The 12,886-nt window shown below is 41.1% G+C and overlaps 1 protein-coding gene across 7 annotated transcripts in view; it reads right to left on the bottom strand.

Annotated features, from left to right (window-relative positions):
• Nucleotides 1-12,886, bottom strand: part of LOC123826937 (LIM domain containing preferred translocation partner in lipoma) — a 634,789-nt gene that overhangs the window by 113,890 nt on the left and 508,013 nt on the right. For all 7 annotated transcript variants that reach the window (XM_045851156.1, XM_045851152.1, XM_045851157.1 and 4 more), the window contains one exon: nucleotides 413-582. In XM_045851156.1, coding sequence (XP_045707112.1) covers nucleotides 413-582 — 170 coding nt within the window. The remainder of the gene's footprint in view (nucleotides 1-412; nucleotides 583-12,886) is intronic.

Genomic DNA, 12,886 nt, shown 5'->3' with positions numbered 1-12,886 from the left:
CTGAAAGCACACCGAACACTGAAAGTCCAGAAGCCCTGTAACATTCCTCAACAAGTACTGACGATTTCAAGTACAGGCTGAGACTGGACATGAAGAGGTGTGATGTTGACACTTGGGAAACTCTCTGATGCTTCAGAGGGTAACATGCTCGCTTGTACACTTATGCTTGAAACCCACAGGGTGATGGTCTTCCCAGCAGACCGCTAACTCACCTTGGCAGCCCCATCCCAACACACCTTCCTGACTTCATAGGAACACATGGGAAAAATTAAGCTATGCCAATTGACACGCACACATATTTTGAAGTCTGGAGCAAAGTAAAGAGCTGATGGCTATGTGCTCTGTGGAATGATTGGCCCTTTGCCAAAGAAAATATCTTTGCCAAGCACCTGAGGACCAAATCTGAACTTACAATGTAGCAGGGCTCGCAGTAGGCTTTCTTCTCCACAGCATAGAAGGGCTGCCCTCGGAGCTTGTTGCTGCAGATGATGCACGTGAAACAGTCCACGTGGAAGACCTGGTCCATGGCAGTGCATCCTGTGCCTTCCCCGACCACATTTTCCCCACAGCGAGCACAGCGGCCTGAAAGAAAAAAGGGATTGACTGTTAAGAACACACCAAGGAACACTTGGTCCTGCTGTGGAAGACAACATGGGGCAGAGAGCAGATCTGCAATGTCAGCAGCAGCAGCAGAACCACCGCTGTCGCCATCACCACCATGAGCAAGACCACCGGGAGAGTCACCATTATCCCCTGGACGGCCAGCAGATGGGAATTTTACAGGACTTGGGTGAGGAGTGGGCCGTCATAGCCCAAGATTCCACAGAAAATGACAGAGCAGGACTCAAGTCTCCTGACATCGCAGCCAGGGCCCTGACTCTGCTCTCACGTGGACATCTAAGGAAGACGGCTCAGCATGGTAGGAACAGAGGGCCTTGTCTGTGAAAGCCTTTCTCCTTTTTGGAGAGTCTACATGCCCAGTTAGACTGTGAGGGAACAGGGTCCAAATTCAAACTTGAACTCCTTTGACAAAAGCCCTGGTTGTGAAACCTTTGCATCCAGCTCTCTATGACAGGCAGGTCAAAAGGCCGTCCCTTTTATTTCCAGACAGCTCTGACTGCTAGAAGTTCTTTCTCACACTGAGCTGGAATGCTTTCTCACTCTAACTGCTACCCAGTAGTTCTAATTCTGTCTTCCAGGGATGCATAGCACAGCTCTTCTCTCTCATACTCGGCAATCTTTAAATCATTGCAGTTCAGTTGGCGTTGCCTCCATGTCTGTTCTTAGTTTGAACATCCTTATACCCTGCAACAGTTTCGCATACTGCAGGGTTTGAGCCCCCCAAGGCCCTGGGTTCTGCAAACTTTCTGTATTCTTACATTGATTTGTGGGGCATGAAGCCCACATATGGATATCAGGTTTTGCTTTTAAAAATTCACATGAAGTTTTAAATAGCAATAAAACAATTTAAGAAAAAATTATGTCAGCGAGGGGCATTGTGCTGGTTGCAATCTGTATCTATGCATGGCTCTGTCATGGGGATGTTGAGTCAGAGGTCAGATCCACGTTCAGTTTCCCTTCTTACCCTTTATTTCTACTATGTAACTACAGGCTGCTGGGAATGGCAGCAAGAATCTGTAGGCTTTTCCACATAAACCAGAGCAAACCTAGTGCTCCATATGTGTCAGGCATTTTCTAGGTGCTTTTTATATATTAACTCATTTCATATTCACAATGACCTACATGATAGGTACTGTTATTATTCCTATTTTACATATGAGGAAACTGAGTCACAAGAATGGTTAACTAACTTCAAACTCAAACTGTCTTGTTTCAGTGTCTCTAGGCTTAGTCACTATGCAGTCTTGCTTCTGCCTGTCCATGGGCATCAGGATTGAACACAGACCTGGAATGATGGAGAAATTTCTCACAGAAGACTGCTCTCAGTCCTCTGTCACATTGGATTGACAACCATTTCACACATAAAAATAGGAGGGCTAAACGTTTCAACTTGGGAGAAAAGAGGCAAATATATTTCCAGTCCTCTGTAGTTGTGTTTGGCCCTGAAAAGTATGTCTTTATATTCTGTTGCAGGATTTGAGTGTCTTTATAGTATAGCCCATCATCACCACCCTAAGGAATAAAAAATATCAGGTGTTAGAAAAAGAGTCATTTCCACTATAACTGATATATTGTTAAGTAAATATGTTCTTGACATTTGAACAAAACAGTGTGGCTTAATTTGCAAACATTTATCCAAGAGTTTACTTGTACCTGTTTTTATTGTAAGATGTATAACCTTAGAAAGGTATGTTTAACATTTTGGATGTTCATTGTTTTTAGTAACCAAAGTAGATTATTTCATATGGCACTATTTTTGTGGTTGTTCAGAAACAACAACAACAACAACAACAACACTTAACTAGTTCACTAGAAAGTTCACTGAGCTATGTTTGAACATGATGTGAAAATTCTGAGAGCTTCATGGTACTATTTAACAACACTCCATTACAAAAAACATACTGGGGACTACAGGCAATCCATGGAGTCTAATTTTTAAAGAGTCGTCATCATACTTAGTACTTAAACTTTTCTTTTTCAACTGCTTGGGCACAATCATCACACTCATCCCAGCATAAACAGATTCATTTTCTACATATAGGAGCCTGTTCATTAAAATTTACATGTGTAATATTAATAGAAGTAGTATTTGTTACTATTTTTCCATTTTCTATGAGTCATATTCAAATCACTGATCTCTTTTGCTTGATATGAATAAATAATGCAACAAAATAGTAATAATGAAAACTGTAGGCTTAAGAACAGAAAAAAACCATACAAACTGCACGGCCATCCTCTGAGCTGAATGGCACTGTTACTGCACATTAAGTAAACACCACTCAACAGAGGTGATGTGGTACATGTGAAATTTTTAAGAATGTGATGATTATTAAGAGTAAGCTGGATTCCTGAGAAGGTTATTCTTCAAATTCAACAAATTTTAAATTTGTTAAGTCAAGATCAACCAAATTATTTTTAATTATTCCTCTTTCCCTTTCCAGATGCCATATGGATTCTTTGATAGTCCACTGGGGACTACCAGTGACCTGCGCACCACACTTTGGGGGAAAAAGTTTTGTTTTTTTTTTTTTAAAGATTTTATTTATTTATTTTTAGAGAGGGAATGGAGGGAGAAAGAGAGAGAGAAACATCAATGTGTGGTTGCTGGGGGTCATGGCCTGCAACCCAGGCATGTACCCTGACTGGGAATTGAACCTGTGACACTTTGGTTCACAGCCCACGCTCAATCCACTGAGCTACACCAGCCAGGGTTGGGAAAAACGTTTTGACCAATGTTACCAATTGTTGGTCATGACGGTCTATGAGGCACACAGAGGTAGTAGCAATTATGATCCAGATGACAGCTGCCCAAAGTGTAACATCTGGAATCCAAGGGTCTGAGCGTACATGGCAGAAGGAGAGTTTGATAACCTGGGGGATATTTCAATCACTGATTAGATGGAAAGATCAGAGTAGAGCCCTAAAGGTCAAGATGAAAAGACAAACCTTGAATTCATATTCTCTTTAAGACATTCCCAGGTATCTACTCTTTGTCCAGTACTGTATTTGGCTTCTGTGTGACACACATAAATGATCAGATAAATCAGTACCTTGTACAGTCATTATGAGACCACAACCACATGAGAAAGTGTCACATGACAAAATGCAATGGAAATGTGGAAGGAAAATCACATCTGAGAAGGCTCCGGAAAGTTTCTGTGGAGAAAGAGGCATTTGAGCCCAACCTTAAAGGATGGAATTTTGATGGATGGGAATGGAAAACAAACAAACAAACAAACAAAACTAATTTTTCTAAGGCTCACTGAATCCAAAAACACTGCAGTGATTTGGTGCTGGCACAACAAGATTTTGTCTTCTCAGCCATGAAAGCAGATAAACTATGTTCATAAGGAACAATTTTCCTTTATGGAGAATAAAGGAATATTCTTCCCTTGGAGAATATTCTTCTAGAGTGGGTCAGATTAATATGCTGGACCCAGACATGACCAGCTCTTCTGCCTCCTGTATTTTTCCTATTCTTGGGAGAAATCAGGGACACTGGGCTCGAGGGCAGTCTGGCACCTTCAAAATCACAAGCACAGGAAAAGAGCGAAGAACAAAAATTAAAAATAGCCCTGCACATCAACAGGACAGTAAAGGTGCCCGAATGTTCCCTTTTCTACATTAACAAAAACTTACAAACTATATGCCTTTTAGGTAGGCATTCATAATGGAAAGAAAATTACTCAGCCATAGTGTATCTTGCCCTTACAGGGGCTTACACGACACACCACTGAAAGCACACTACATTCTTAATGCTCTTCTTTTAGACAAGTATCACAGCACTTTTAAATGAAGAAAATAAGTGGAATTGTACAGACTCGCAGGCGTCAAAGCATGAGGAAATGTAGTTGATTAGGGGCCAGTAGGAATCCTGGGGTCAAGTTCAAATGCAAGGCTGGAATGAGGAGCTTGTTGGCAAGGCTTAGCACAGTAACTTAAAAAAATGCAAGGAAAGAGGATCATACAACCTGGGAGGAACTTTGTCAGTGAATTAACACACCTGAACAACAACAACAACAGCAAAAGAGCTAGTATATTACTGCTTGTTATATATGTTGCTCTTTGTCAACTATGGAGACAGTCGTGAGTCTTTCTCACTCCTTCCTCCCTCTTTTCCTCTCAACTATAGCAACCTCTGCAAGGCCCCTGAAATACTTCCTTCCCACCACATGCCTGCTACCTACGTTGGGCTTCATTATCTTTCATGGGTCCTTGCAATGACTTCCTGATTGTCCCATTATCTCTGATTTACTTCCTCTTACAAATAGAAAGGCTTCATGGAAGTCTTAGTACTTGAGCAAGTCTGGACAGTTACACAGTTTTTGAACAAGTCATTTTTACCAATGGCGTGTGTAGGGGGTGACATTACAGGCCAACCAACACGTTGAGCCAGGGAGGTGGAACAGTGGGATACAAGTTGTAAACTTTAATGGCTTCAGCTTTCTCTTTTCATAATGTGAATTTATATATTTCCTTTATAATTGGAAAATAAAATGTTACTTAAAAATATTTTTCCTGGAATCAGTACACCGATAGGTCATAGACTGTCTTTTGCACACAATGCTTGTTTTGGAGGTGGGACCAAAAATGCCCATAGCTGTTTGGAGAGCTGGCACCACCGTGATCAGCGGTGACGTACTCCCAAACTTGTACATTATTCCAGAAGACCTGTTCCAAAAGTTGAGTCACTAAGTTTATAACAGGGTAGTGAAATGATGGTCAAGTATACCTAGAGACAGACAAAGCTTGCCCCAATTTATTGTGTGCGCGCACATATGTGCGTATGTGTGCATGTGCGTGTGTGTGTGTGTGTGTGTGTGTGTGTGTGTGTGTATATGTGTATATATATATATATATATATATGGTCTGTCCAGAAAGTATTCAGCCATGTACTACAAAAAGAGAGACATTTATTGAAGAAGATACAAAATACAAGAAACATTGTACAAAGCACAATGATATCTCAGTCCCCTTCAAAGTAGGCACCTTGGGACCTCACGCAGTTCTCCCAATCACCATCGGCTGCTCTGTTGTATTTTTCTGAATCTCATTAACATTCTGAAATCTCTTCCCTTTCAAAGGTGATTTTAGTTTTGAGGAATGGCAGAAGTCACAGGGCACCGAATCTTGGTTGTAGGGGGGCTGAATCACCTGGATCCTTGGTCTTTGTTGATTGCAGCCCATTCACATTTAACATTCTCAGGTATTCTGCTTGTTGTAGGTCTTCCAGAAGGTAGACTACTATCAACAGATTCTCAACCATCTTTGAAGCAGTTGTGCCACATTTTTATTTGTGCTGCACTCATTGCATCACCCCTGAAAGCCTCCTGAATCATCCGAATAGTCTCCATGAAGGAATGTTTAAGCTTAATGCAAAATTTGATGCAGATTCACTGTTCTAATCACTGAGTCATTTTGAATGCTCATGCAAACCTTTCTCGTTATATTAACAATAGTTGGATGTTTTCCAGACAGACCTTGTATATAGCAACTGGAGATATTGTCCTAAAGTACAGCCTCCATTAAGCTGATTCAGAAATTATTTTCCACTGAAGGTCCAAAAATACACTAGAACAAGTTTGCACTCTTTTTCTGACAGGCTCATATAACATTCACTGAAGGTTCTAGTCTGATGGCATTTTCTAATCGCCAGAACTTTTATTTTATGGAACCCTGCAGCATCAATGCATGTAATGAGGAGGTTTTTAAACTGCTTAAGTTCTGGGACAGTGATTCTCAATCTTACCTGTATGTTGGAATTATCTGGAAAACTATTTAAAAATAATTACTGATCTCTGGGTCCCTGATCCAGAGATTCTGAATTTGTTGGTCCAAACCAGATGTCCTAAGATGGAATTTTTAAAGCTTACAGGTGATTCTACTGTTCAGCCAAGTTGAGCCACTTTCCAAGGGTGCCTATTTCTGTACTGCTTGTCAGGAAAACAGCTGACAAGTATCGCCCAAACAGGTTTCATCTGCATGCAAAACAGTTCTGAGGCAGACGGGTAACAATGGGTTGGCTGGAAAAAAAACAAATTCTGTGGCATTTTAACATATGTTGCTTTTCACCAACAAGAGTACTTTCCCTTATGTCTTAGTCTGAAGAGTTTTCAATGCCTTTCCACCCATTGATAACTACATGAACAGAATCTGCTAAGTTTTCTCAGAAACTGTTTTGCCAGCACCAAGCCAGAGAAAGCACTTCCCTTAATTAGAAGCACTCCTATGGCACAGACTTCTTTTGTGTCACCAATGGCTGTAGACAATACGGAATCTATAGAGAATGTCAATTGACAGCCATTTAGGTAAAGATGTGGTGTCACAAATTACATCATGCATCAAATTTAGTCATTATTATTTTCTTGGACTCTGTCTTTAAATAATGTAGCAATATTTAGCCTCTCATGATTAGTGCTACTGAGCTTTGTGAATATTTGAATCCTTATCAGATTTTAAAAGCTGGACACTAGGACATATCGAGTTCTGTCACTCTGCTTGTATATATGAGGGGAGACCCCCCAAAACTGGAATTTACTTATAAAAAATTGTGTATTTATTCTCATGTGTTTAAATTTCCATTACCTACAAAGTGTTCTCCATTTGATGCAATATACCCATCAAGATGTTTTTTTCACTGCTCAAAACAGTTTTTGAACTTATCAATATTGATGCCTTTTAGTGCTTCTGCTGTTTTTTGTTTCACATCTTCCACATCAGTAAATCGTTTCCCTTTGAGGACATTTTTCATCGGAGGAAACAAAGAAAAAGTTGCTCGGGGCAAGATCAGGTGAACAGGGAGGCTGGGGAATGGGGGTCAGGCCATATTTTTTTGGTCAAAAACTGCTGAACACTCATTGAGGTGTGGGCAGGTGTGCTCATAAATCACATTATCAAATGGGCAAATATGTTGAAAGAGTCTTCAAAAAAAAATCATTGACGCCAAGCGTAGCCTCTCACAACAATGCCAGCTGGTACACTGATACAGACGGGTTCCGAGAACACTCACCTAGCAGGGCAAGCCTGTAGTACAATACAAGTGGCCTACCCTTCCGATGATAATTCCATTTTTGGGGGGTTCACCCTCCAGATGATAATTCCATTTTGGGGGGGTCCACCCTTGTATATACCTGCATTGTATTATATTACTTCACTATTGCTTAGGTGGTCCTTGCAGAAATGCTTGCAGAGTCAATGGGCACATGGATAGCAGGGAGAAGGATGGGGCAGATAGCCATTCACCTCTCTTCTCTTCCCTATACAGCGCGCGCACACACACACACACACACACACACGCGCACAGCAGGAAAAGGAGCAATGGCAGCTACCTTACTAGAAGCAGTGGTAGACATGAGAAACAGGGTGAATGAGAACTTATCATCTCTTGTTCATTGACAAATGAGAGACAAAAATAAGAAACATTTAAAGTACAAAATAAGAAATCGTGTAAGTACAAAATAAAAAATTGAGCTAGGGTAACATCAAAACAAGAAAAAAAAATCCAGATTATCAGAGAGAACGGGTGGACAAGGCCTGGGCAACAAACCAGATGTGAAGAAGTAAAGGCTGAGTGGCCTGTTGGTAAAAGGAAGTCAGCATGAGGTGATTCATTTATAGATATGTGCTTGCTTAGGCTGGACCTTCAGGTAAAGGGGTAAACTGGAGGGGGAGTCCCACATAGGGTTGCCAAAGAAGCATGCTTCACTGACTTAAATATACTGCATTGTGAAGAAGAGTTGCAAATATATAAAAGAAAACCACTGCTTTGTTTTCTGTGCCAGGCAGTGCCCTACACACTCCACATGCATTCTTCCATTTAGCCCCCTCAACACTTATGTACCCTTATTTGATGGATAAGAAACATGAAGTTAACTGACTTGGCCCAAGTCTCTAAGGTAGAATGAAGTGAAGCTGGGATTAGAACCAGGTCAGGCTTCCAAAGCCCATCTTAATCAGCACGCATTTTCCTACGAATATATTTATTATTCAATCGTTACTCTGATGCTTTTAGCATTGCCTAGGAGGGGGCCCCATTCCTACTTTCAGGGGAAGAAGAAGAGCCAGTTCAGCACAGGTGGCAAACACAAGGCCTGTGGGCCAAATCTAGCCCTCCACCTTGTTTCTACCCAGCAGCAGCGCCAAGCTCTTGCTTAACTGTTAAGGAGTAGTTGCATTTATACAGTCCTAAAATTACACTCGGCCCTTTGAAAGCAACCACGAGGCTGATGTGGCCCCTGGTGAAATTGAGTTTGAACGCCTGCAGTACAGCATCACTTCTCCCCCCACTTCCCACCCCCCAAGTCTCAGGAGCACTCAGTGAGCATCAGGATCTGCTTGAAAGGAGAAATCGTTACAGGTGAAGAAGGTCCTTCAGAGAAAACCTTGAGGTGCTGAACCTCAAACTCTGACTTTCCACTAGGAAAGCTTTTAAAAAATACTGATAGCTATGTTCCACTTGCAGAGATTCCAATTTATTTGGTTTGGGATGGAGCTCTGAAATGGCGATGTTAACATGCAGTGGGTTTGAGAACAATTGCTCTGAAGGGAACTGTGTGTTTATGTGTTCCACAAAGCCTCGTTTGTCCTGGGGTATTCTTAGAAAGCAATGATGGCTATGACCAGAAGCCCTGGCCCTATGAGCTACATTCTAGCAAACTGCACTAGAAAAACCCATGGACCATGACCCTTGTCCCAACCTTCACTAAACAAATTAACACACACATACACAGCAGCCAGGACAATAATCTTCTGACAACTTCTGTTCTCAGGAGAAGCAGCGTGAACCAAGCCCCAAACCAGACAACAAGTGCAAAACAAAAAACAACATTGCCTTATGGTTTTGGATAATGATACCCTTTAACAAAGTTTTATATAACACAGTGTAAACACAATCAGACAGAACTATGGGTTTTAAGTCATTAGGTATGGGGGCCTGAACAAGTTCCCTAATTTCTGAACCTGAGGTCCCTTGTTTTCAAAACAAGCAACTAAGTAGATGCCCTTGAGGGACAGGTGGTCTTAATGCCATTCTGTCAACCCTTTAACGAACAGACTGAATATCTCTTCTGTACAAAGTGCCCTGTACAGCGGTCACCCTTTCTCAGCTTCTGTAACAAGAAGAGGTGATGACGACTGCCTTGAAGTTCAATGAAGGTAGTAGCTACAAAGTGCCTAGTACAGGCCCTACTTCTTTCTCCCCCTACTGCAGCAGGTGCAGGACAACTTCAAAAGGAAGAGCTCGTTATGACTAGGACCAGAGGGGCGCACTCTGGACCCTTCTCTAGAGATGACGGTCAATGTGAGATCATAGGGGCAGCTGCATCTGCAAGACAGCAATGCAAGATTTGTATTTACCAATATGGCACTCATAGAATTTAGTGCCAGAAATTCAACCGCAAACCTGAAAAACTTTGTGGATGCCACAGAGATGATAATTATAGATGATAATTATCAATATTTATTCAGCACATATTATTAGCCAAGCATTAAGTATTTGAATGTACTATTTCATGTAATCTTCCTAACAACCCCATGATGTTGGCCCTATTATTATCTCTACTGTAGTTGAAGAAATATCAGCCTTGAAAGATTAAGTAACTTGCCCCAAGGCCACAGAATTAAATACTGAAGCTGGAATTGGGGCCCAGACAGTCTGGTTCTCCAGCCCTGCCCTCTAACCTGCTTATTGCTTTAGAACTCCAAAATTCCTAAAAACTCCTGTCTGGCAGGAAGCTTGTCTAAACCTCCCAACATCCCTGACAGGAATATCAGTATCCATTTGGGCTAAAGCAAGGTTTCTTTCAAATTCATTTTTATGCATGAGCATTTTCTGATTTCCATTCTTAATTTTTAATCTTTTCTTTTAGATTTAAAATTTATTTCATGATTGATCTGCTGACAGAAAAAAATCAATACCTACAAGTAAAGTTAGAACTGCTGCTGCTGCAATGATTACTTTTGACTTCTGATGCAAATCTCGTGTGTGGTGTCCCACGTGGGATTTTGTGTTTCCCTCAAGCTCCATTCAAAGATGAAACAATCTTTAAATTTGTGTGGATGCTTTTAGTTTAGTTTAGTTTAGTTTTCTTTTTGGTGGGGAATTTGCAAACATGCTCTGGTTATTTAAGAGCAAACCCGATACTGAGGTAACTCAAGGGGGTGTTTCTAAAGCCACTGAATTTCAGTGTCTCACGTTAGCCGTGATCTCCCTATGATGTTAACAAACACTCCTCACATTGGCACAGAGCTTTACAACGTTAAATGTACGTTCTCACCTAACACCACCGAAAACAGAAAAATAAAGGTCATAACTAACAACATAACTTCTTTTAAATTTCACATACAAGTTCACTTAAAACATAATTTCCATGTTCTTATCTGAATCTTACAATAACTAAAAGCTAAAAAAGATAATCACCCTATTTTGACAAATGAGTTAACCTCAGAATAACCTTGTGTATGACTTGGGAGGTAGGCAGCAGAGCTGGAATTGGAGCTCAGTTCACCTGGCCCCAGATCTAGTGGTCTTTGACCTGTGTGCCTGGCGTTGGACTAAGACATGGCTGATGTTCTCACCTGGGAGCACGTCCCACAGAAGCTAATTAGTCTTACTTGGGTTTTGGTTTTGTACTTCATGCCGATATGCCTATTATACATTGTTAAAAGTATTTAAAAGTCTTAGAATGTAAGAGCATGTGAAAAACAGCATCCAGCCCAACTTCCTTTACAGACACAAAAACAAAGGCTCAGAGAGAGGCAGCGCCTTGGGTTAAGTCTTATTGCAAGCGAGAGCAGAGATGAAGCCTGGATTCAAGATTGCAGGCTCTCAGTGTGGTGCTCTTTCAGTGGCACAAAACCGTCTCCCAGGCGTGCCACCTAAAGTAGTCATTTCTTCCCACTAGCAGGCGCTGTTGCTTGAGCATGAGGAATTTCTCCTCTCACCTAAAGTAAAATTTCATTGTAAGTGGGGTATTTTGTGGGACACTGTAGTCCACAAGATTAACTCCCATGTGACTCCAGAACAAAATTAACTCCATTACCTTCAGGACCAGCATAACCATTTGATCTCAGTCTGAAACACCGAGCATGTGCTGCATTTGTACATTGTATGTTCTGAAAATCGCAGGAATAGACACAGAATGCAGGGTGAAGGGTTTTTGCAAAAGTTACCTCAGGGCCAGAGAAGGCCAGGCTCTGGTCCCTATTTGACCAAAGGTGGTCTGAACTTATTCGTTTTGTACATTGGAGTTACATATACTATTTTCTTGATAGAAGGTTTCTAATTTTGTTATTTTTTTAAAGAATAAAAACCACTTGAGTAAGTAGTACATTTGTAGTTAAAAGAACTGGGTTCCAATCCTAGCCCTATTATATATATAACCTTTGACTTTGGGCAAGCTACTTAATCTATCTAAGCCAGGTCTAGGTACCTCAGTAATAATCCCAGCCCCAAGGGCACTCAAGGTGCTACTGGGATAATAAAATTACATATATACATAATTGTAAATGTCAATAAAATGCCAGAAATTACTTCAATATATATCATTGTCAATAAATTTTATTATGTGTATTGCCATAAATCACATGCACAATAGAGCAAAAAAGGTACTTATGAATCTGGTGCTTCCACCCAGAGATCACATTCTAAGCACTGCCTAAGCAAAATCCACAAAGTGGAATGCAGTACTGAAGGTGAGTAGACAGATTTTGAGGACCTAAGCTTCTTGAGAATACTGGCAGTGCCCTTTATCCTCTCAGGAGAGCAGGCAGTTGGATATCATCAATATTTGACACATGACGCTGCATCAGACCTCAGAGGGAGACCCAGGCATGGAGCCTGAGAGATCAGGCCGTCCCCACCCTTGCATGTCTGTAAAATCCTCCTTGCTAAACTGCAGTCTGCATCGATTCCATTTCTGGCACTTGCATAGCAACACTGAGCTCTCTGAGCGCTGAAGTGACATCTTGGGAACAGTTATTAATACACGTATGTATGCACACAGTATGTGAAAATAGGCAAGATTGAAAGCGATTAGTGTATTACTTTTAGGCAATGCTTCCCACTGGGAGTATGCTCCTGGAAAATTTTCTCTCTCTCTCAAGAAGCTTACGCAGTCATCTGCTATCACTTACCAGCATGTTTGGGATAAAAATGGTGTCAATTTTAAGGAAACACACTTCTCAATTTTCTTTGTTAACATCTGAATAAAACATGAGAAGCTTCCTACTTTTCCCTTCTCCCCTTTCATTCAGAGAATAAGTCCCT

This window comes from Phyllostomus hastatus, unplaced genomic scaffold, assembly GCF_019186645.2.
Source record: "Phyllostomus hastatus isolate PE091 unplaced genomic scaffold, TTU_PhHast_1.1 phas_contig_86, whole genome shotgun sequence".
Taxonomy (NCBI): Eukaryota; Metazoa; Chordata; class Mammalia; order Chiroptera; family Phyllostomidae; genus Phyllostomus; species Phyllostomus hastatus.
The sequence above is the reverse complement of the archived record's forward strand: the minus strand, read 5'-3'. Positions and strand labels throughout refer to the sequence as shown.